General features: G+C 36.7%; 2 protein-coding genes across 7 annotated transcripts in view; one reads left to right on the plus strand and one right to left on the minus strand.

Moving 5' to 3' along the window:
- Positions 1 to 1,222: 1,222 nt before the first annotated feature.
- On the minus strand, positions 1,223 to 9,388 carry LOC100150106 (uncharacterized). The gene is made up of 9 exons (XM_001920449.8): positions 9,191 to 9,388; positions 6,913 to 7,770; positions 5,746 to 5,925; positions 5,461 to 5,558; positions 5,308 to 5,358; positions 4,126 to 4,507; positions 3,866 to 4,042; positions 3,522 to 3,651; positions 1,223 to 3,429 (listed from the first exon to the last, which is right to left on the minus strand). Exons 1-9 carry the CDS (start codon positions 9,348 to 9,350, stop codon positions 3,420 to 3,422), a joined length of 2,046 nt encoding a protein of 681 aa, XP_001920484.9. The 5' UTR covers positions 9,351 to 9,388; the 3' UTR covers positions 1,223 to 3,419.
- A 7,974-nt stretch (positions 9,389 to 17,362) lies between these two features.
- Positions 17,363 to 26,204, plus strand: part of mylk5 (myosin, light chain kinase 5) — a 37,064-nt gene continuing 28,222 nt past the window's right edge. For 4 of the 6 annotated variants that reach the window (XM_005164056.6, XM_073944555.1, XM_073944557.1 and 1 more), the window contains exons 1-3: positions 17,363 to 17,572; positions 23,769 to 23,918; positions 24,128 to 24,280. In XM_005164056.6, coding sequence (XP_005164113.1) covers positions 17,449 to 17,572; positions 23,769 to 23,918; positions 24,128 to 24,280 — 427 coding nt within the window. In that variant the 5' untranslated portion in view covers positions 17,363 to 17,448. The remainder of the gene's footprint in view (positions 17,573 to 23,768; positions 23,919 to 24,127; positions 24,281 to 26,204) is intronic. The other 2 variants (XM_003198128.7, XM_073944556.1) reach the window with 1 other exon arrangement.

Consider the following 26,204-nt stretch of genomic DNA (forward strand, 5'->3'; position numbering starts at 1 on the left):
TTTCACACTGATGTCATAGCACAGAGAAACTATTTAGTCTTCATTCATTCATTCATTTCCTTTCGGCTTAGTCCCTTATTTATCAGAGGTCAACACAGCGGAATGAACTGGCAACTATTTCAGCATATGTTTTACGCAGTGGATGCCCTTCCAGCCACAACCCAGTACTGGGTAACACCCGAACACTCTCACATTCACACTCATACAAGATGGATAATTTAGTTTCTCCAATTCACCTATAGCACATCTTTGGATTGTGGGGGGAGTCAGAGCACCCAGAGGAAGCCCACCCCACCACAGGGAGAAATGCAAACTCCACACAGAAATGCCAACTGGGCCAGCCGGGATTTCAACCAGTGACCTTCTTGTTGTGATGCGACAGTGTTAACCACTGTGCCACCGTTCCATCCCTTTTAGTCTTTTCATAGACTAAACTAGTGTTTCTCAACCACGTTCCTAGAGGACCCCCAGTTCTGCTCATTTTCCATGTCTCCTAGACCACGCACACCTGATTCAGATCATCAGCTCATTAGCAGAGACTGAAAGACCTTAATGGGAATGGAATCCAAAACATGCAGTGTTGGTGGTCCCCCAGCAACATGGTTGAGAAACACTGGACTAAAATAACTTTTTTTTTTTTTTTTGGTGGAATGAAAAGGTTTCATGGATGTTTAAATTTCTTCATGGGACCATCAGTACACCAATCAAGAAGCTGTATTTTTAGAGTATATTCAAGTGTGAGCCAGATTTCAGCTGACATACAACTGAAAAGTCCATAAAAGCTGTGAGACCAGTATGCGCAGCACACAACTGTGGGTCAGATGATAAAGCTGAGATCTGACAACTCGTTTTTGCAAATGATTGACTGAAAAGACCAAAAATCTCAGGCTCTCAGCAGGCAGTCAGATGTTTTCTGATGTTATTCCTCATTTTTTACACTAGAGTGCGCAAAAAATCTCACCCTTTCAAATGTAGAACCATTGTAGAAAGTTTTCTGTATTATTTGTTTACAGCAACATCTGGAGCTCACTGACTTAATTTGTAAAATATTTCATAAATATTTAAATGAAAAATGTATATTCATTTTAAAAAACAGCCTTACTTTTACAGTCTAGTAATAGGTGCCTACACGAGTCAAAAACAATTCATATTTATCCAGCAATAATTTTCATTATTTTATATTATTGTTGCAGTTGTTGTCATCTGTATTAAACTCCATCTGTTTTATTTTTTCAATTTTCTTTTATTAAACAGGTGAAAATAATCTAGCATATATTGTTATAGATGACAATAGCAGCCATTTTCTATTTACACACCCCTGCCAAAGAATGCTAAATAATTACACAAAAAAGAAAACAAGTCAGAGCCAATAACAAGAAGAGAAAAGAAAAAAATATTTATACAAAAACAAATACAATACATAGAAATTACTATAATAAATAAATAAGTTTAGCTCTGCATTTAACTTTTTACAAGAACACTTTTAACAAAGGTAGATACATTGGACTTTCACACATAGGATAAAGTGAACAAAATTCACAACAGCATATCTTTTATCTTCGTTATTGCACATATCCATGATGAGCTAATAGTTTTTAAAGAAATACCAGGCATCCTTGCCACAGACAACTCTTTGCCATGTCATCAGTTTTCTTTTAAGACAAAAAATAAATGTTATTCCTCCAATACTAATGCATCTGCCAGCAGGCACGTGCACACATTGGGCTGAACCTGTGCAGTGCACATGCCCTTTTTAGTCTTGGATAGAAAGTGCCCTTCCAAAATGACTTACAATGAGATTCTTCTGTTTTTCACAAAAGAAGGAAAATGAATTTTTTTTCACAAAATTTTGGAAAATGCAGGAAACCTGTAACTATTAACTTCCATTGTATTTGCTTTCCTACTATGGACATCAGTGGTTACAGATTTTCAGATTTCTTTAAAGTATCTTCTTTAGTGTTCAACAGAAGAAAAAAACTCATAGGTTAGGACACACTTGAGTAAATAATTTAATTGAGTAAAAAGTCATTTAGAAAAGTCACAGAAATGATGAGCAGAGCTTCAGTTTGATTCACATGATTTTATTTGAATTATTAACAATATATAAAAGCAATTCATTATAAAACAATTATGAACACTTAATTATAAAACAATCCCTTTCCCTTGTGACAGAACACCAGATTCATTGATGAGGTAGAAAATAGTTGAGCAGATCTTTGATGACACTTTAGAGGAGAAAACTGTGACAGCACTGGACTTCCTAATGGAGTTTTAGCATTAATTCAGTTCAATTCATCTTCATTTCTACAGCGCTTTTACAATGTGGATTGTGTCAAAGCAGCTTAACATAGAAGAAAATTGAAACTGTGTCAGTCCAGTTTTCAGAGTTGAAGTTCAGTTCAGTTCACTTCAGTGTGGTTTGATTGTCACTGCTGAAAGTCCAAACGCTAAAGAGCAAATCCATCGATGCGCAGCTCCACAAGTCCCAAACCAAGCAAGCCAGCGGCGACAGTGGCGAGGAACAAAACTTCACCAATTGACTAAAGTGAAGGAAAAAAACCTCGAGAGAAACCAGGCTCAGTTGGGCACGACCATTTCTCCTCTGGCCAAACATCTTGTGCAGAGCTGCAGTCCAGGCACCATTAATTACCATTATTGTCATTAATTACTCGCCTCATGTCCTTAGTTCAAATTCATGTTTACTTCATATTGAAAACACAAATAAAAACATTTTAAATTAAATCTGAGAGCTCTCTGACCCTAAAACCGCACGTTCATAAGAGCACAGTGCACTGTATGTGTGTTGCACTGCTGACGTTTAACCCAGAGGCCTGCGCGACTTCCTCTCATTTAAACAAAGCGTGGGCACATCCGAGGTAAACATCAGCAGTGCGACACACATACAGCGTAGGACAGAGCTCTCATGGTTTGATGAAGTTTTCTGGGATTTAAACATTTCTTCATTCTTGTGGTTTATGGAGGATCAGAGAGTTCTCGCGGTTCATCTAAAATATTTTCACTAGTTTTCTGAAGATGAAGAAAGGTGTCAGGGGTTTGGAGCAACAGCTGTCATTTTTAAGTGAAACTTCTTTCATGCAGAAAGAAAAACACAAAAACAATAAAACAGAAATACGACTTCAGAAGTTCTGTACTGCACTGTATGTGTGTCACACTGCTGATGTTTAACCCAGAGGCCTGCGCGACTTCCTCTCATTTAAACAAAGCGTGGGCACATCTGAGGTAAACGTCAGCAGTGCGACACACATACAGCGCAGGACAGAGCTCTCTTCAACACACGTCATGAACTGACGCTGAAGAAAAGTGAGGTCTTAGGGGTTTGGAATGACATGAGGGAGTAATTAATAACTTTAACAGTCTTGTGAATGTCTGGAAATGGTGCTCTCCTCCTCCTCACTTCTTTAGTTTTTTCTAAAAATGAAGAAAAACAATCAGAAATAAGACAAAGTTATTTAAGCAGTAATATGAAAGGCTGTCAAATAAAACTCTGTGTGTTCCTCTACCTCCTCTTGTATAACTGCTTCACAGGATTTGGGGTCGTTGGATTGAACCAGCAGTGCTCTTCTACCTGGTGTAACTGTAGCCGTTTAGCTGGATTACGGATCAAACACTGGGAAATCAGGTCCACGCATGCTGAAAAGTGTCACAGAGAGTGTGAAATATGTCTACATACTCAACATTCATGAACGTCTTTAAATCTTACAACATCAAATGTTACAAAACATCCACAATTAAGTGACTTTAATATCTACAGGTCCTGTAAGCATTATATTTAATCCATTTTACTTATGACTGACATGTTTGATTCTGTCACTGAGGCTGAGATTGTTCAGAGGTGTCTGCTTACCTGTGGATAACCTGGGGTGTATCTGAATTGCGCCAAACATTATTGACTGTCTGTTATTGAAGGCCAGTCGTCCATGCATTATTTCATACAGCATAATGCCTATTGTCCAGACGTATGCCGGGTTAGCATGGAATACACGACACCTCAAAGCCTCAGGTGGCATGCCATGTCCAGCTCCTGTAAGAGAGACATTTCCAGAATTCAGTCATTTCATGAGACAATACTGTGAGCAAAGAAACTAACACAAAATTCCAACTCACCTCGATAGTCACTTTTATTGAAAGGCTTTTGGGTAATTGGCTGAGCACATCCAAAGTCGATCAATTTAAGCTCTAGTCGGGGTAGAGTCACCAGGATGTTCGCTGTGTGTATATCCCCATGGAAAACTCCACGCTCAGTGCAGAACATTATAGCTCGGATCAACTGACGCATTAACTGGCGTGCTTGGTTTTCCTCAATGTCCGCTGTGTCTTTGATGTACTGAAGCAAGGTCTGGCATGACTCTGCGTACTCCAGAATGAGAACACAGTTGTCCTCAATCTCAAGCCAGTTGTGTAATCTGATGATGTTTGGACATCGCGGAGCTTTCATCAACCTAAGCATCATTGCCACTTCTGCAAGCACAGGTGTTGAATGACCATCCTAGAAAGAAAACAGATTTCAAAGACATTACCAAAGCAGAATGGCACAAAGTACAGTAACACAAACTTCACTATGTGACACATTTTTGCTTGCATTTGAGCATTCAGTCATGCAGTTTAAGCTAAAAGAGGACTCTACATGTGTGTGTTCTGTCCGTCTCTGAGGCTGAGCACATGCACACAACAGCACAAGAGCTCTTTAGCACTTCTGAATGACTCGTATACACTCGAATAAATCAAGCACATCCCATGCTGCAAAAGTCCCGCTACTTGATTTCCCTGATTACCAGCTTTGTGTAGAAATGAATGCAGACTGCTTTACAAGGGGCCGGGATATGAATCAATGATCATTTTAACCTCCAATAATTCATTCATTCATTTTCTTGTCAGCTTAGTCCCTTTATTAATCCAGGGTCGCCACAGTGGAATGAACCGCCAACTTATCCAGCAAGTTTTTACGCAGCGGATGCACTTCCAGCCGCAACCCATCTCTGGGAAAACCTCCATTAATGTTAAATGAATTTTAATTAATTCCACAGCCCGACATTCATGTGTTCATAACTTGTCTCTGGGTTTATTTCCTCTGCTGAACACAAAAGAAGATATTTTGAAGAAAGTTGAAAACCAGTAAGCATTGACCTCAAAAGTATTTTCTTTTTCTACAATAGAGGTCAGTGGCTACCTGTTTCCAACATATCTGCTTTTGAGTTCAGTTTAAAGTGGTCCAGACAGGTACGGGAGAAGTGAAGGATGAGTAAACGCTCAGCACATTTTCACTGTTGTGTGAATTAATCAACTTACAACGTCCAGATAACGGTCCTGTTGACTCTTCACCATGCACTTCAGGGCAACCTGCGGAAAAACAACAACAAATTAAATTAAAGCCAACAAATTATTTATATTTATTAATCAGGAGGAAAATGTTGATTGAATTTTAAAAAAGTAGTTCTTTACCTTTACTCTTTTACTGCGTTTGTGAGATGCCACATACACCTGGCCAAAAGCTCCTTCTCCAATCAGGTCTCCGACTTCAAACTGAGTCAGATCGAGTCCTGAAAAACAGAAAAAAGCAAGGAGATTTACTTGGATTGTCTGGTATGAAACTGATCAAATATATGACTCCTGTCCTTTAAATCTGGACCTAATTCAATGATCTAAAAGCAGTAACTTCTATCAGAAATGCAGGAGTAAAGTGATTAATAATCTATATTAATTATGAATTACAGAATGATGACTTACCACGAGTGAGCCCAGAAGCCTCCTCAGGACCCTGGCCTGGTAGACATACTGACTCAAGGTCTGGCTCGGACTCTGGCTCAGGCTGTGGCGTAAAATGCAGGAAAGGGAGCTTTGCAGCCTTCCATGCTCTCTTAAAGAAAGCAGAGACTCTTTTCCCTTTCCTTCCTTTCTTGGGGTTTTCTAAAATGAAGAAAACAAACAGAAACATCTTCATGAACAAAGCTGCAGCTACAGTGCTCAGAACATTCATATATGCCAGGGGTGGCCAACCCTGTTCCTGGAGAGCCACCTTCCTGCAGATTTCAGTTGCTCCCCATATTAAACACACCTGAACCAATTAATTAGGACCTGAACACCACGTGATAATTACAGGCAGGTGTGTTTGACATGGGTTGCAACTGAAATCTGCAGGAAGGTGGCTCTCCAGGAACAGGGTTGGCCACCCCTGATATGGGTTGTTGCTAGAGCGGATACGTTTGCTGCCGGAAGTTAACGCAAATTATTTCTATTATTTATTAAATTTCTCATTTGTTGTATTTTATTAACGTCTACCCCCACCCCAACCCTAAACCCAACAGTCACAGTAATGTAAAAACTGCAGTTGTACCGAGTATTAGTTATGTTATCTATTAAATTACCCAATAAAAATTTTTTTAACGCCTACCCCCACCCCAACCCTAAACCTAACCCTCACAGTACTGTAAAAATATTAATTATTGTTATACAGTGTCAAAAAAAATGCTACTTTATTAATGTGCATATTGCACTTTCGGCTGGCCGCATATCCGATCTAGACTTTACCCCTGATATATGCTTTACATTTATCCATTTCTCAGTGAATATGGGTAATATATAGTAATATATATTGATGCATTTGAACAAAACTGATTTAATAAACAGATTTATTTATTAAAATAATATTTTAGTCACAGAACATTTTTAGAAATGGAAAGATATTAGAATATAGAATATTGTAAAGCATCCTATAGAAAATATGTATTTAAATGAGAGATTTGTGGGGGTGTACTCATATATGTTTAGCACTGTAATAATCAATACACAACCAACAGTACAACAAATGACACTGTCTGATTTAGAAACTAAAAACAACAAAGAGTAAAAATAACAGATGGCAAAATAAAATGAACCAAATTCAGGATGACTCACCATCAGTCCCATCAATTTTAGAGGGGTCTTGAACAGACGGAGGCGACTCAGGACTGACCGAATCTGCATCCGTCATTTTCTTAATATTGGAGGGGCCTGGAACACTCAAGGGCTGAGGATCTTCACAGACCTGGACTGGCGGACGCATCTGCTCATGGTCAACATGATCTGCGATGGCCGTTGGCTTGATCCTGGATGGTCCTGGAACAGCCAACGACTCGAGACTGTCGCAGACCTGGACTGGCGGACGCATCTGCTCAGTGTCAACATGACCTGTGAGGGCCGTTGAGGACTCAGGACGGGCCCGATCTGCATTCGGCACATCTGCTGTTTGCTTGATCCTGGAGGGGCCCGGAACACTCAAGGGCTGAGGATCTTCACAGACCTGGACTGGCGGACGCATCTGCTCAGGGTCAACATGATCTGCGATGGTCGTTGACTGGATCCTGGATGGTCCTGGAACAGCCAACGACTCAAGACTGTCGCAGACCTGGACTGGCGGACGCATCTGCTCAGTGTCAACATGACCTGTGAGGGCCGTTGAGGACTCAGGACGGGCCCGATCTGCATTCGGCACATCTGCTGTTTGCTTGATCCTGGAGGGGCCCGGAACACTCAACAGCTGAGGTTCTTCACAGACCTGGCCTGGCAGCAACACCGGCTCAGGGTCTGCATGTGCTGCGACGGTCCTGGAGGGACCTGGAACAGGCAGGTGCTCGAAATAGTCGTTATCTGACTGTGGTTCAAAGGGAACCACTCTGCTCTGGTCACAGCTAAGGAAAGGGCGCTTTGCAGCCTTCCATACTCTCTTAAAGAAAGCAGAGACTTTTTTCCCTTTTCTCCTTTTCTCTGGGTTTTCTGAAGTAAAGGAAATGAACAGGGAAACATTAGAAAACTCTTTAACCACAAGTTTAAAATAGACAAACTGCGAAAAATTAGACATATAAAAGACAATCCCACAAAAGAAACATCAACAATAAATGTACAATTATAATAGAAAATGTTTGACAACTACAATAATTAATTGGAATTGCGAATCATTTCTATGACGTAAAATGACAAATACAACCTAACAAATAGTCGATAAGTCATCCATTTTAGACATTAGGAAAAATCCTAGAAGCAACTGTTTTGCAAAAATAAACATTTCACTCCTGCTCACACGAAATGCAAACTATTATAATAACTAATTTTTTGATTTTTCAAAATTCTGAGTTATAGAATATTTTATTATAGTTATAGTTTGAGCTATTTAACAATCACCATCACAATGTTTAATCAAATTTATGAAGCCTTTTATTTTTTTGTCAGTGGGTGCCACATCTACATCGACATTCTTCAATCAAGCACCACTTCTCCACCACAAAAAATAATGAAACAAAATCCATATTTTTGCAGCTTTCCATTAGCAATCGTCAAACTCAAAGTTAACAATTTCTTGCGCTCTGGATCTTCAGTTAAGAAATCTGTGAGTAAATTATAACTTAAAACATTTAACAGTCAATCAGTCTTAGAATTCCAAATGAAAAGAGAAGTCTGGCTCCAGAACTTCAGTTAAAGAAACAGAGCTATACACATTTATTATTATGGAGGAAAAGTTGGGTTTATGTTTGTTAATTTAACTGTCTCCATGTTGTTTACCATGCTAATTTGAACATTGGGTGTGAAATAGCATGTAAGTAAGACTTCAAATCAACGTTATAACTAATTAATTGACAGTAAACAATGTTGTAGAATGATAGTAATTTGGCTGTTAATATGATTTTCCCATTTAGAATTTAAAACAATATTTCTGTTATTATATTTTTAAGAAAGTCAGAATGTGTGAATATAAACCAACTTTCCCTTAATTGTATTAATTTATCCCTGCTTAAACCAATAAAAGACTTAAATATAATATTCTCACTCAGTTTGCTCAAATATAACAAATATTCCTCCACTCCATCAAAAACTAAGAAAATTACTGCGTAGGTCTACACATAAAGTTTAAATTAAAGTAATATTAGAATGGTTTTTATCAGTAACGTTAGCGAGGCACAATTTCTGTTGAGTGGAAAGGAGAAACTTTAAAGCCAGAATGTCAATACATAAAATGACAGCAGGCCTCAATCCCAAAGTCAGAAAATATACAATATACACGAAACCATTACGATCACGAGAGGTTGAATATTTGCCTCTTAAGTCTAAGCTTCGTTATATGGCGATATATTATTATTTTTTTATAGTTTTTATTAAATAATAGGTGGGAATACACCGTTTTTGTAAACTCTCATCTCACCTGTTGGGCTTCTCGTCGTGGTACAAGGTGTAGGAGAAGCCATCGTGTCACTCTGATGATTATTGTTGACAAAGTCAGTCGTGATCTTTTTAACTCGATGAAAAAACAAAGTTGACTTATTATTTTCCATTTGAGACGCAAAACAAGTCGCTAAAGTCATTAAATCACTGTTCACTGTACTCGTTCGTTTGTCACTCTGATGAATTCTGTCGGCTATGACGTAACGGCCTTCTTCTCGTTCTATTTATTCGTCATGAGATTGCTTCTTCCAGACACTTACAACTTCAAGATATTATTTGTTACTATGAAGGTAAAACTGATATATAAGAGAACAACATTATTAACTTTTTTATTTTGTATGGAAAATATTTTATTTTATTTTATTTTATTTTATGTTTTAATTTTTTCAAACAAAAATTCTCCAATTCGCAGCCTTCTTTTTCACATTTTTTGATTGAAATTGATGTTTTTATTAGCTAAATCTCTTAGACTAGTTAATAACAAGAAAATTATATATTCTTGGATTATTATGATAAATATTTTGGAAATATCACAGATACATAAGTCCTTGTTTCCTCTTGCTGTATCTGAATTATGTATCTCTGTTTAATTGTTAATTTAAAAAATAGTTTCTCTTTTAATTAAATTTATATATATATATATATATATATATATATATATATATATATATATATATATATATATATATATATATATATATATATATATATATATATATATATATATATATATATATATATATATATGTTTATGTTATTTATCCTGATCTTTTATTATCATTGTTTTTGTGCAAAATTGGATTTTGTATCTTTGTTATTGAATTCAGTAAAAAAAATTTAAAAATAAATAATACAAATTTGTCATCAGTGAGGTGATATTTTACCAAAGCATATAAACATGTATTAAAGTTGTTTATCACAGTCAATATTAAGTGGACATTAGTGTTTTAAACATAAAAGATTGAATAAGAAATATGAAGGGTTGGGCTAAAATAATCCATAAATTATCAGTCCACAAGAGAAAGAAAAAAATGTATTATGATTTATTGGACAAATAACAAACTGGTAGGCACAAATAACCTCACTAGTCAGAAATTGGCCATCTGAATAATAAATAATAATATCTAAATAATAATAACATCTGAATAATAAATCATCTGAATAATAATAATTAGAATAATGTCCTTCCCTTTTTATGCTTCTCTTGTAAATTAGTAAAATTCTTCTTTGACATAAAATATAATCGCTAAAATATCATTATCAGTGGATTTTACTTATTATATAAAACTCTATTTAAAAAGTATTGATTTATGAAGGCTTTTGGTGCTGGACACTTTTTTGTTTCTCGTTTTGTTAAACAATTCACGTCGCGTCATGGTTAAAAAGTAGTACCAAAATGAAAAGTCAAATCCGGTCCACTTAAACCTGAATGACTTTATGACGTTGTAGTCACCTGTAAACCACAATTAATACATTATTTGAGGATGCAATAGTGTTACAATTAAGCAAACTATTTATTGTGCATATAGTAACAGATTTACATCACTGTTAAACAGACACATCTAAGAAGAATAAATAAAAAAACAACAACACAGAAATATAGACAACACAAGTGAAATTTTATTTTAGAGTCTTTATTTCTACTATCCACCAGCTCTTCCTGGAAGGTGCTCGCTGTGTTCCTCCATTGCTGCATCTTTTTCTGTGCCTGTAGCATCTGGACTCCATCACTTCACAGCATCTGAGGGGAAGAATATGATTTTGTATGATCCTAACAACTAAAAACTTACAACAGACCAAGACTTTTTGTCATGTTTCATGAATGCACAGTAATGTGCAGAGCAGGGCCGTGGACAGGGGGGTGGCCTGGTGGCTAGAGCCACTGCCCCTCTGCCCTCATTGGCTGAGGTGCCCCTTTCAGCCTGTAAATAAATAACATTTTTCTGTTGTTGGAACACTTTGTTGACAAAAAAAATTCTCAAAAAACAATGCCTTTACAAAAAAGAAGAGAGACAGAGAGAGAAAGAACGAAGGAAGGCTAATAAAGGTAGTTTAACACTGAAAACATGGATTCAAAGCTCCAGCAGGTAAATCATCATATGGAACATTTAGCTGTGCTTGTCTAATTAAGTAGGCCTATATTTTCCATAATAATCACTATAATCACAGGCTACAGCAAATCATTTGATTCAAACCATGTCAATAGTAGGCCTATAAATAGTTTAAAAAATGCAATATTAAGTTTAATATTAATATTAAGTAATATTAAGAGGCAGAAGCAGCTTCAAGAAGTGAGGGAGAGATCACTGAGCATGAGCTAAAATCAGTCAGGTAAGACTGTTAATCTGGAAGGGATATGCTAGAGTGTCATATAAGATAGATGGACATTTAAATAATTTAAATATTGTAAATGCTTTGTTATTCATTCTAAGATGAAACTGGCTCAGAGTCAACTCAGCAAAGTAAAGGTGATGGAGACAGAAAATGTTCAGATTGTCCATCCAACAGTAAATAGTTTCTGTTATTATCCGCAATGTGTAAATGTGAATCACATACATGGAAGATGAGCTTATAAAGATCTTTCAGGACAAAAAAAAAAAAGTTTTGTTGTTAAAGGTACAGGTAAATATAAAATGTAAAATGGTAAATAGTTCTGAAATTATTACAGTGTACTTTTTTTTTCTTTTAATTGTATTTTTACAACATCTAAAGTTTGTATAAGCAAGAACCCACCCACTTAGTGCCCCTTTTTTTGGTTTAGGCCCCTGCCCCTCAAAATGTCTGTGCACGGCCCTGTCTGCCAGTGTCAAATAATTTATTCATTCATTCATTTTCTTTTCAGCTTAGCCCCTTTATTAATCTGGAGTCATAACAGCAGAACGAACCGCCAATTTATCCAGAATATGTTTATACGCAGCGGATGCCCTTCCTGCCATCACTGGAAAACATTCACTCACACACATACATACACTACGGACAATTTAGCCTATACAATTCACCTGTACCACATGTCTTTGGACTTGAGGGGGAAACCGGAGCACCCGGAGGAAACCCAAGCAAACACGGGGAGAACATACAAACTCCACACGGAAATGCAAACTGACCCAGCCGAGGCTCGAACCAGTGACCTTCTTATTGTGAGGAGAACCTGCTATCCACTGCGTCACCACGTCGCCCACTGTCAAATCACCCATTAACGCAGACATAATTATTATTCAACCAACAATAATTTTCATATGTTCATTATTTATTATTAAATAATTGTTGTTTTTGTTGCACTTATTCATCTATCTAATTTTAATGCAATAAAATAAATGTTATTCCTCCAATGATAACTCAGCTGTCAAATCTTTCTATATTTGTTGTTGAGAGTGTTCATTTTATAATTGTTGTTGTTTCCTGTTAAAGCAAAAACTACTATTGTTTATCTAGTTAGTCCCTTTATTAATCTATTGTCGCCACAGCGGAATGAACCGCCAACTTATCCAGCATACTGTATGTTTCCATTCACACACATACACTAAAGACAATTCTGTACCGCATGTCTTTGAACTTGTGGGGGAAACCGGAGCACCCGGAAAACACACAAGAACACAGGGAGAACATGCAAACTCCACACAAAAATGCCAACTGATCCAGTCGAGGCATGAATCAGCAATCTTCTTGCTGCAAGAAGTATAATGTTTGAAGGTTTTCCTGTAGGGGAGCACGGTGGAACAGTGGGTAGCACAATGACATCACAGCAAGGTGGTTGCTGGTTTGAGCCTCAACTGGGTCAGTTGGCATTTCTGTGTGGAGTTTGCATGTTCTCCCCGTGTTGGCATGGGTTTCCTTTGTGTGCTCCGGTTTCCCCCACTGGAGGAAGTCCAAAGATATGTGGTAGGTGAATTGGGTAAGCTAGATTTGTCTGTAGCTTATGTGTGTGAATGTGAAAGTGTATGGGTGTTTCCCAGTGATAGGTTGCAGCTGGAGGGCATTTGCTGTGGAAAATATATGCTGGATATGTTGACGGTTTATTCCGCTGTGGTGACCCCGGTTAAATAAAGAGACTAAGCTGAAAATTAAATGAATGAATGAATGTTTTCCTCCATCACGACCCCATGTTTCAGAGGACGTAAAGGAAATCCTCTTCAATATTTGTCAGTTTCTTTGTTTTTTTGTTTCCAGTTATTCACTGATTGTTTTCCAGGATCTTCCTGTCTGCATTCCTGCCATAACAACATTAACAGTGCTTTGAAGAGCGGATTGTGCACAACCTTAAACAATAGCGAATCACTTAAATCACCACCAAAACTAGCCACTGGCAAGCACATGTTAGATTTCATGTCATTACTACAGTGTATTTAGTCTCCACTGCACAGATATAATGTATGCGTTGTTCTGCATTACTGATTCACATGTTGAAGGTCTCCGGTGGGGATGTTTGGATTTCTCGGTGGACTGGCATGTGCAAAGCAAACAGTTCCTCATCGCACATCACTGCACACAAAGAGATCGGCTGTTTCTTTCTATCATTATTGAAATATTGTGTGTCTTGTTTCATTTGTAAACGAGTATCCACATCTAAAAGGCATCAAATGGTCCACAGAAACTGATAGGTGTGACCCAAAACTTGACCCTATTAAAGTTCCTGTTGGGTATCAGGGGTGTATTCCAGAAACTAAGGTTAACTTACCATTTGCTAAACCACGAACTCTTGCTTGATTAACTCAGGAGCTGGTTCCCAGCAAACAATTTAGTGTTTAATAGATGGCTAATAGACATCTAAGAGAAGCCAGCTTAAAACAAGTCTAAATTTGGGCTGTCAGTGAAAATCTAATAGACATCAAAGAATTGCCCAAAACTAGACTTGTGGTCAAATAGTTTGATGACTAGTCTAATTTTGGTCTATTCTTAGTCGTCTATAAGAATTTCACTGACAGCTCAAATTTAGCCTTGTTTTAACCAGGGTGACTATGTTTAGACATCTATTAGACATCTAATAAACATCTTTTAAAAACAAAAAATGCTTGCTGGGTTATATTAGAGGTATGTAGGTTCCAGGTATCTTCAGAGCATAAATAGCTATGGTTACTTAGATACCCTGACAGTTATCTCAGGTTTAGGAACTAAAAGATGAGATGGTCCAGACGCATATCCTTAAACTTATTCAGGTACTTAATGTCACATCCTGCATTCTGGAATACCCCCTGCTGTATTGTGTTTTCTAGATTACCCAGTGGGATTTCCGAACTGAATCACATGCTTTGTTGCATTAAGTTTTGTTCTACAGACAGGGTCTTTTGGGTTTAGATTCTCTAAGGATGAAACATTAACATCGCTGCTGAATAACTGTACTACACTAACTTCAATGAAGTCTTTCCCATTTTTTTGAAGATCTTTGGTCAGCTTACTTATTTTATTTATTAATTCTTACCTATTTATCAATATAATACAATGTAATCAATAAAATATCCAGTTAAAGTCAGAATTATAAGCCCCCTTTTTAATTTTCTTTTCTTTTTTAAATATTTCCCAAATGATGTTTAACAGAGCAAAGGTAGTTTTCACAGTATGTCTGATAATATTTTTCTTCTGGAAAAAGTCTTATTTGTTTTATTTCGGCAAGAAAAAAAGCAGTTTTTAAATTTTTAAACACCATTTTAAGGTCAAAATTATTAGCCCCTTTAAGCTTTATATTTTTTCGACAGTCTACAGAACAAACCATCATTATACAATAACTTGTCTAATTACCTTAACCAGCCTAGTTAACCTAATTAATCTATTTAAGCCTTTAAATGTCACTTTGAGCTGTATAGATGTGTCTTGAAAAATATCTAGTCAAATATTATGTACTGTCATCGTGGCAAAGATAAAATAAATCAGTTATTAGAAATGAGTTATTAAAACTATTGTGTTTAGAAATGTGTTAAATTTGTTTTTTCTCCGTTAAACAGAAATTGGGGAAAAAACACATAGGGGCTAATAATTCTGACTTCAACTGTACCGAAATCTAACATTAGCATCATTAAAAAAATGCTTGATTTATAGATATTTATACATGGTGTTTAGATAAAAAAAATGTTTATTAGGATTATTTATTCTATTGTCTGGTTCACATAAACAAACACCAATAAACGGTCTATGCCTGTTAGCAAAGTAAGTGTCATTTTCACAGTGACACAAGAAAACTCAGTGACCAGTGGAATGTTTGCGTTTGGTCAGTGTTGGCTCACATTTAGGCCGTACTCACACTAGGTTACAGTTACATGCCATCAGTGCTGTACAGCACAAATGAGATCTATAAAACAAGATCTAGATCAGGTAAATAACCAATTGTTTATCTAAGCTATTTAACTGCACTGACGTTTAGTTTATAATGTGTTGTAAAATACTAGCTATACTGTCTACTATCATAGCAGGGGTGTCCAAACTCGGTACTTTAGGGGCCAGTGTCCTGCATAGTTTAGCTTTAACTTCCTTCAATAAACCTGCCTGTAAGTTTTTGTATACCTCGAAAGAGCTTGATTAGCTGGTTTAGGTGTGTTTATTTGGGGTTGGAACTAAAACATGCAGGACATCTGCCCTCCAAGTTTGGGCATCCTTGAGCTATAGAAAAACTATCTATATAAATAAATCTGTGCAATAACAGATCATGCATTAGCAGCTCATTAGCAGTTTTTCTACGATAATTTACTTGACCAACCCAAACAATATATAATTTCAAACTATTACAAATGTTAATTAAGCCACTTTTTTTGTAAATCCTTAAACATCAAATGTTGTCCAAGCTGAGGCCAAGGCTACATATTGCAGATAGTGTAAATAAAAGGAGACACCCATGAATAAGAAACTGTGGTCAACTGTTATTCAATAGACATTTTTATAGTGCACCAACTGTTACTATGATAGATTTGTTGCTCCACTCGCTGATGATAAACAGTAGAATAAAATATAAAATGAAGATATAAAAGGAAAAAATAAAGATAGGCCTATATGTAAAATTATATATATATATATATATATATATATATATATATATATATATATATATATATATATATATATATATATATATATATATTTATAGAGAGAGAGAGAGAGAGAGAGAGAGAGAGCCAGACCAATACAAATAAAAAAAAAAACATTCTGTGAAACTATTCAACATTAAAACTATAAACATTCATCATAAAACTCTACAGTTTGAAAATAATATATTTTACACAAAAGCATTTTTAAAAATAGAATCACAATACCAACTTCATATGAGTCCCCTTTTGTTGACTCGCAATCAGACCTGTGTATTGTAAGGTCCTGTTTATTTTGCGGATGAATTTAAATTAAACTGACGCGAGCCAATCAAAGAAGTCCAGCAGGTTGGAAAATGCCCAGGTCTGACCAAAAAATTATGATATACCCATTATTTACTCTTCCTCCGTGGTTTTAAACCTTTATAACTTTCTTTAATCTGTTGAACACTAACAAGATAGTTTGAGAAATGTTTAAAACTTGTAACCATTTACCAAAAAGAAACACTATGGAATTCAGTGCTTACTTACAGAAAGGGGTTTCCTCAAAATATCTTTTGTTTAACAGAATAAAGAAACTCAAACATGTTTGGAACAAGTGTCTAGTGAGAAAATGATAACAAAATATTCAGTTTTGGGTGAACTATTCATGGAAATATGAATCTTTTTTTATGAGAGTGTGTACTTGAACTTGCCATCATAATGAGACAATCAAGCACAGGTTACTTTTTCAGTGGAAACGAACACACAATCAAAGTTCAACTGATAAGGAAAAGGTACTGAGAAGTGAGTGACCTTTGATTCTATTTTTAATCCTCTATTTATGTATTTGTGGATATGAAGATTCAAATAAACACCACAAACAAAACCTCGCTAAAATAGTTCATTTAGGTATTAACAAAATATACTGTTGCACACACATCAACAACACTAAGTTTCACAAAGAGCCTCTCTCGTTCTCTCTCTCTCTTTAACCACTATCCGAGTCATTTGCGCAAAGAGAAACTGTGTTAAAGATATGTGTTGAAATGGTGTGAGAGTGGAGAGGACTGAGCCCTGCCTGTACACCCCAATGAATGAGTGATGAGGAGGAGCCAAAACCTGAGAGATGCAGAGCAAAGACATGTGTGCGCGACGGAGACTCTGAGACACAGGAAAACACAAGCCATCAGAGAACAACGCAGGGAAATGACTGGGATTTTATGAAGCGGGTGTAAAACTGAAAGAAGAAATGAGCACTGCTGATGGAAAGACACGCTTTGTGTCCACTTTAAGGATACAATTGTCTGGCTTCCAGCCAAATGGACAGGGGTCTCGACCAGTCATAAAAAAGCCTGAAGACACATCAAGTGCAGGCAAGTCTGGAAACGTCTATAAAGGTTGTACAAATGAGTGTTTGAGTCTTGCGTCTGTCAGTATTTGCATTTTCGAGAGCGCCTGTTTGTGCTTGTTTGTTTGAGGTTGGACAAGTGTGCTAGAAACTTGGCTTTAATTTTTTTTTTTGCATGATGTTAATTGTGGTTAGATGTGTGAACTCTGCAGGAAGTATTGATCTTAGCTCTGTTAAGAGTCGTCAAAGTTCACATAAAATGTTTTGCTGCTTTGTTTTCACTTTCGCTGCGTTTGGATAGCAATCTCAGGTGACAACTGGAATTCAGCCAGATTTAGACAGGGAAATGTTGTGCATTCTGATTCAGGAATTCCCCTTAGTTTGCTTACTATTTGTTTGAATTGATTACAGATTGAAATAGGTCTATTCAAATTTGACACTAAGTGAAAATGCATTCATTTAGCTTTTTTTTCCCCTAAGATGAATTAAATGCTAAATCACAAACCCCAATATATAGCATTTAGCTAATACATGGCTCTTATAGTATATAATATAAGCATGTAGAGTAAGATGTTCAACTGCATTGAAGAAATAAACTGCCACCTCACATTTCTAATTGATCTAAGCCAGTTTCATTCATTATTTGAAGACCAACTATTGTGTAAAACAAAGGCGCTTCATATTAATAATAATAAATCTTAGTTTATTGTGCTGAAATGATCACAAAGCCTCTTTGTTTTGAAAGACATTTCATAAACAGAAACAGTGGTTTAATAAATTACAATTATACATGTGATTTTGTTGATATAACATAATTTGTCTATATATATATATATATATATATATATATATATATATATATATATATATATATAAGCGACAAAAAGTTCTTTCACTGAAAATTCTAATATCATTTTCTCATCTTTCACTTTTCACAAACCTGTTGAGTTTCTTTCTGTTGAGCACAAAAGAAGTAACCCTGTAACTGTTGAATTCCACAGGAGTTGTTTTTCCTACTATGGGTTTCAATGGTTAGAGGTTTCTAAACTTTAATTTAAAAAAAAAATAAAATAAATTACTTATTTTGTGTTTTAAAAGAAAAAAAGAAACTCATAAATGCAGCATAGGTTCATTCAGAAAACCTAGCCCATATACATTTTACATACGAATTATGTAGCCAAAGGTACATATGGCTGCATTTCGTCTTTAAAACGAACGCTATGGTGCGGTATGATGCAGTTCCTTTTCACACTTACCAGCTGATAGCTTACCTCCATATGGACTGCTTTCCCGCTGTTACGTTTGTCCAGTTAGCTCGACATGTACGTCGGCAGACTTTAGACACAGAGAGGAGTTGACCACGACAACAAGGTTCGAGTCCTGTGAAGAACGGTTCCAGAAAGCGGTTAAGACAAAAACAAAAGCCAAAGAAGAAAATAAACAATTAAAAAACAGGGTAAGGATGCGGTGAAATCTGAAAACGTGGTAAAAATCAGACGAGGGCTTTTCTTTTTCTTGGATCGTTGGGTTTAGAGAAGTGGGTGGGGGGTGGGGGTCAATGAATACAATTGGAAGGGTTAAGGGAAGGAGGAGGGTGGGTCAGTCGATCGGTCAGTCAGTCAGTAGACAGCGGTGAATTTATGCAAGAGCAGGCATGAATGGCGTGAGCACGGTTAAGTTGGTTTTGTTTTCGATATTCCTGACACATTCAGTTATAGCGGCAATAACTCAAAAACCTCTTACCCTAAAAAGATCTAAAGTGTGTTTCCTACAAAAAGACAAAGCTGGTTATGTATCACAGCTGTCTTTTTCTTTTTTTCGCTCGACATTACGACCACTGCTCCCTTTAAGCCCTCGCAATGTGCGTTTAGCCGGGAGAGCTCGTGCGGAGCGGAGCTCTCAGTAAGGGACCGTCGCAAAAGTGCTTCTTTTTGTCGTTTTTAAAATTTATTCATTTATTTTTGCTCCGGTTAGCGCAAGCTCTCCCGGCTAAACGCATATTGCGAGGGCTTAAGTGTGTGTGTGTGTGTTTGTTTGTGTTTGTTTCTGTGTGTGTGTTTGTGTGTGTGTGTGTGTGTGTGTTTGTTTGGTGCTGTCTATGTGTATGTGTTTGAATGAGAGACAGTGTGGTGCTGTGTGTTTGTGTGTTTATACAGACAGCTTGTTATAGACTCCCCCCAATATATAACACTGTGTATGGAATGCATCATCAATGCACCGTGATGCACAGAGATATCGAATTGAACCAAATCGATGGCATGATAATCATAACCGAACCGAACTGTGAGACCATTATAGGTACACACCTCTACACAGCACCCTGTGGTGGATTCGCGAAAACAAAAACTGCAAAAAAAAAATTTTTAAAACAGCTCCTGGGATGTATTTGGCGCTCTAGAAATGTATATAGGGGTACGTAATCAGAATGAGCCTGGGTTACATAAAGGGAGAGGGAGAGTAAATAGACGGCACATTTACTTTGGGGTGAACTATCCCTTCAATACTTCATGACAGGCAGCACAGCTTGGCATTTTATGTTAATAGAAAAGGTTTTTTTTATATCTTATGAATTTGACTTACTTTCACCATATGTGTTTGTTCATTCATTCATTCATTTTCTTTTCGGCTTAGTCCCTTTATTAATCCGGAGTCGCCACAGTAGAATGAACCACCAACTTATCCAGCACATTTTTACGCAGAGGATGCCCTTCCATCTGTAACCCATCCCTGGGAAACATCCACACACACTTATTCACACACATACACTACAGACAATTTAGCCTACTTAATTCACCTGTACCGCATGTCTTTGGACAGTGGGGAAAACCGGAGCACCCGGAGGAAACCCACGCAAACGCAGGGAGAACATGCAAACTCCACACAGAAATGCCAGCTGACCCAGCCGAGGTTCAAACCAGCGACCTTCTTGCTGTGAGGCGACAGCACTACCTACTGCGCCAGAGCGTCGCCTTACTTTATGTGTTGCGAAATCCTAAAACCTTTCTGTTTATTTCCTTAATCTGTACTTAAGGGAAAACAAAGGTGCACATTCTTAAAGTGGCCCCAGATTTATGGACCCTACCTTATCTTCAGTGCCTCAGGATCCAAATTACTGACCAGCCAACAGGTCACTATTTGCAGGAATTTCCTTTTTTGCTAATCTAAACAGCAGACTTTTGTTTTGTGTCTAGAGAAGTGGTTAGGATGGGACATGTATGCTTGATGGCAGTGCTCTTCAGTGTGATTACAACACTCCAGTTCCTTCCGTTCATTTCTTAGATCTTATCAATCTTAACAAGATGGTCTGAGTGTAAAGAAAAAAACTAACACCATTTTAGTTTTTTCCTGTCAGAAAAAAAGCCACCAGTTAAATGTAGAGTGTTGCTGTAACAACCAGATAAAAAACTATGTTTGCGTGAACAAACAAGGATGACATGGTTACAGTAGGTCAGGTCAAAAGAGAACCATGTGATCTATCAAGTCAGTGAGAACAAAAGCCTTTGCTCCATTGTTAAAAGGACTAGATCGACTTGTTCTTTTAAATGAAATTACATATCATGCAGCATGCCCCTCGCAAGAATGACATTAAAAAGACCACAATAATTGATCATGATTCTGCTTCAAATGGACAAACCCTTCTAACTAAAAAAGTACAAAGGAGCCCTGTTATATTGTAAGGTCACTATAGTCAAACACATACTTATGAAAGGTTAATTATAATATATGACGCTCCACCCAGGTCCTTGTATAAAAGATATGTGGCACTATTTTAAGATGAAACAGGTTTGTTAGAGGAATGCCAGATGAGGTCAAAGGCTCGGAAATCTCAGCTTTCAGGCTGTTAATTTGAGTTACAACTTATTTTGTTGCACATCTGTTGATTATTTGAGTTTGACTTTTGTTGTACTCATGTGACTTCTGGTGGCACTGGACAGAAGGTGTGATAGTGATGATGTTGAAAGATACAGCAACTGTTTACTATGCGTACAAGCTTTGCTCCGTCTTGCTAGAGCTTATTGTTTAACATTACTGTATTCATGAGCCTAATAATAACCTATTTATTACTGCACAAAACCATGATCTTAACCAGTATTTTATGAAAGCGAGTTTCCGCCATTGTATAAAACATTAGGTAATAATTATTTTACAACAAAATTGTCAGTTTGTAAGAGCTATTTTTGGCTTTTTTGTACTGAATTGCACATTTACAATTTTGCAATTGTAATAAAAAACTGAATTGTGAGATCTACACTTCCATATCTGCGAATGGTCAGTATAAGCAGCAAGCAATGTAAACAAATAGAACAAGCAAGGGATAAACACTGTATAAGGCAAAGAAAATGCGTCGTAATGTCACAAGCAGTATAACAAGACTCAGCCAAGAAAGTGTGCGTGTGTTCTGTGTATATAGTCAATGTAATCAGTTCATAACGATTCTCTGGCTGTGTGTGTGTTTAATCAATGGAACCCGGAACAGGTGCATGTGAGCGGTGCATGACTGAATATGTAGTTCTTTAGTGTGGTGTGTGTAGTTCTCCAGCAATCTGCATGTATACTAGCGATCTGCAGGGATTGGATCGCTGGTGACTGTGACAGGATAAAGACGCACAAAAACATCAAGTCACATTTGCAAGATGTAATTACAAGCTTCACAAAAAAGTATGAAAAAGGCAGAATAATGATATGTAAACATGAAATTCTGGAAAACAAAAATCCACATCGCAAGATACAAACTCCAAATTCTAAAGTAAAAAAGTGACAATTCACTCTGGTGTTTGCTGTTTGCTCAAACTACTTATTTAAAGTAAGCTGAGAGTTTTTTTTTCTTTACGACGACATAATCGTTTCATGTTCAATCCACTTAAATCTGTTAAAAAACTAATAGGTTAACTTAATTCCTTCATGTTGTCCCAACACAAAATAATTGTGTGTAACCAAGCATTTTGAAAGTATTTAGATATAAAAAAATAGAAATTCAGAGGACAGAATTGTTACACATACAAAAATAAATCTAGATTCTGAAATGTAGACTAAAAACAAGTCTTCTTTTATTGGCAGCTTTGCAACTACTTTGTCTAATATGTCAGCAATTAAAATACTTTAAAGTCTTCCCCTTCCACATTTTTGGGCAACAAACAATGATGTCAATCTCAATGAATCAGTGCTTTGAACGAATAAGTGAGCAATTCCAATGGCTTACTTACTCACTTCTTCCCAACTTATTTGTACCCGACAGAAAAAGTCACTATTCCTTTCACATCGCACTGCTACTTGTGTGATTTTGAGTTTATACAACAGTTTGATGGCATAATCGTGTTCATAAAAAAGAAAATCAAACACAGAGAGTCTCAAAATCCTTTTGTACAAGGAACCACTTTCTTTCACCATTCATTCACATCTGCAGCTGAAGTCAGAACAGCAGGAACCTTTGCTACTTCACAAACGTCACTTTAGAGCTAGTATTTGAATGATTCTCTAGCGTAATGTCTACAGTGATGACAAAACAGATAATTTTGCTGACATTTTAAGATTATTAAGCTCAACGGCACGAAATGCCATCAGTCTACATAGAATTTCCTGTATTTCTCTGTCGCAATCGGAATTTCACAATAATTAACCCCTGAGCAAAGCAAACACTACCAGTTTTTGAGGTATAAATATAGCAATACAAAATACACAAGTGAGAGATCAACTTAGAATGTCATTTACCTGATTTATAATGATTGGTTTTGCTGTAGTTTGAATTTTACACTGAGAAAATGCTGTTTTTCTCCCCTAAAGACTTACTATGAGGTCTCTGTCGTCATCTTGTGGCGGACCATCAACCGTCACTTTGGTTTGCTCAGACAAGCTGATGGCGACCGATGCACTAAATCTGATGCTCTGAAATAATAAATATTTTAAAAAGGCACGTTCCTTATAATTAAACTGCATAGTTGCAATCTAAACGACTACATTCTTGACTAAAAAAGTATTATGCATTATACAAATATGTTGTCCAACAGCAGCAATATTTGTCAAACTGTAGAGTGTCCTCTGCTTGTTGCTGTATGTGGGCGGAGTAATACACAAGTGTGAAGGGTTAAGAGACTGGACGAGTGCTGTTACTTGCAGAATATCACTCGGCTATCAGCCAATCAGATTCAAGAACCAGACAGAACTGTTGTGTAAACAGATATGCTACATTACTGATCTCATTCTGCTTTTCTCTGTCAATATAGTGAATGGCAATTACAACCACACAAGGCAACTGGATCCACCTCTTTTCACCAAGCCCCTCGAGGACTGTATAGTAGATGAAGGAAATGACATCACATTGAACGGAAGTATCACTGGGAGCCAGCCAATCAGCATTTCCTGGCTTCATAATGGTGAGCCCTGTTGTTATTACTTTTAAAAATGTTCATAATACTTATTTTGCTAATTCAAACAGAAATCTGAGTATGTTCACTAATTTTAAATGTATGAGTGGAGGTGTGTACATACTGTATGTGTATTTTATGTAGTTTAAATCAAAGTTCATAAGTATTTTATGTAGTTTATAAGTTCCCTGTAAAATCAACCTTTCTACCGTTTTTAGGCGAGACTGTACGATTTGGTAAATCTTCATTAGTGGGAGAAAAAGTGACTTTGGTAGTGAGGGAATGTCTGCCAGAAGATGCTGGGGCTTATACCTGCATGGCTGAAAACATAGCCGGAAAAACATCCAGCAGTGCAGCAGTTTGTGTAAGAGGCAAGTTACAGCCATGTTTTCACTGCAGGACTTAAAAGATTAGTTCACCCAAAAAGAAAAATTATGCTATTAATTACTCACCCTTATGTTGCTCCAAACCCCTTCATTCCTCCACAGAACACAAATTTGGATATTTTAGGTGAAATCCGAGAGCCCCTTCATCCTCAATAGACAGCGATATTCCCGGCTCACTCAAGAAAAATACCAAAAATTACTGTATGTATAAAGGTCTCGAGGTATGAAATAACATAAGGATGAGTAATGTCTGACAGAATTTTTATTTAAAGGTGAACTAAAACTTTAATGCCCATTTATAATTTGTTATATATACATATCTGATATTTGCAAGTTATTTACTTAGCATAAACAATCTATGATGGACAAAAGTGCACAGGCTGAAACAGAAAATGGTGTGATTTACAAAGGAAAACATTACACATTTTAACAAAAATTGAGTCTATTCTCCCTTGCTGCACAAAAAGAGTCATTTGACTGCAGTTAGTGTGGATGGCATTCAACTGAAAATTTTTAATGGCAAAAGACTTACAGTAAAAGGCTAAAGTCAGGCTGCCAGTGCAAATATCTTTTTTCTTTAAAATGTTTTCCACATATGAATGAAGTCTGAAACTGATCAGAGATTATCAGAGACTTTCAAGTTTGTAAGTTAGTGGCTACACTGTAAGGGTGTTCTCACACTAGGTACAGTTGCCTTGAACCGCGCTGAAGCGCGATTGTCCCCAATCCCCTCTGCCCCAACAACCTGCACTCACACTGCATTTTGCCTTCCGAACCAGAGCACGCTTACGTCATCGATGTTGCGACTGTTTAGTTTAACAGGAAAAAGCCAGCTCTCACTTAGCACAGTGGAGATTTAGTTATATCGTTTTGTATTATTTTTAGTCATTTGGGATGTAGTTACACGCAGTCAAATCTTTCACTGAACAGATCCACAACTTTGACGTTCATTAATTATCATGAAAGTCCTTATGCTGCACGTATTAGATGGTTTGATGAAGGTGCAGCTATTGTGCAGCGAGGGGTTTGCGTCTTTACCAAACTATGACAGTTCACGTTCATTGAAAAGTAGAAATGATTAACAAATCCCTATGAAACAGTCCCTTAAAAGTGATGATGTGTACTACAAGCGTACTGCGCCAAAGTCCAACTGAACCGCACACCTCTTCTAACCAAGCCAGTGCCGGTCAAAAGAACCCTCCCTGGGCCCTATTCAGAGCACTCACACTTGTCAAAAGAACATGGATACGCACCCAGGCATGGTTTGGATAGTGTCAGTGCACACTAAAAATAGAAAATAAGGGGTGTTTTCACAGTGATACCATAAAATAACCTTCATAATTACCAAAGTAACCTGTAATAAGTTCCTCAAAACAAACACAAACATTTTATCAGGTGTTTAGAACATATCAGTACCTCTAAATCAAATCTAAATAAATGATTTATTAAATGATAAATTGAGATTATAGGTACTAATGTGAAGTCTTTAGTGTAAATAAGGTTAAAATGTGTATGAAAGGGATAATGCTATTGCAAAATAAACACTAACAGAGTGATCAAAGTCTTTAATTATTTTTCAATAACAGCCAGCTAGATGTGCTTTATCTCACTTATTACACCGCTACTTCCAGTGTAAGTAGTTAAATGCCAAACACAGAATTTTCATTTTTGGGTGAAATATTACTTTGAGTGATACAGTACAGTCCCACCACTTATTACATAGCTTTTCACCAAATAATTCTGAGTACAAGATTTCAGATTATATTGATTAAAAAAAATCATATCCATTTGTTATCTTATAAACTATTAGTGTACAATATATTACAATACAAATTTTATTTATGAAGCACTTAACCACTAAAGAACAGACGTTGCAAAGTGCTGTACATTAAAATGAGTTTACAATACA

This window comes from Danio rerio, chromosome 3 (genome assembly GCF_049306965.1).
Source record: "Danio rerio strain Tuebingen ecotype United States chromosome 3, GRCz12tu, whole genome shotgun sequence".
In the NCBI taxonomy this organism is placed as follows: Eukaryota; Metazoa; Chordata; class Actinopteri; order Cypriniformes; family Danionidae; genus Danio; species Danio rerio.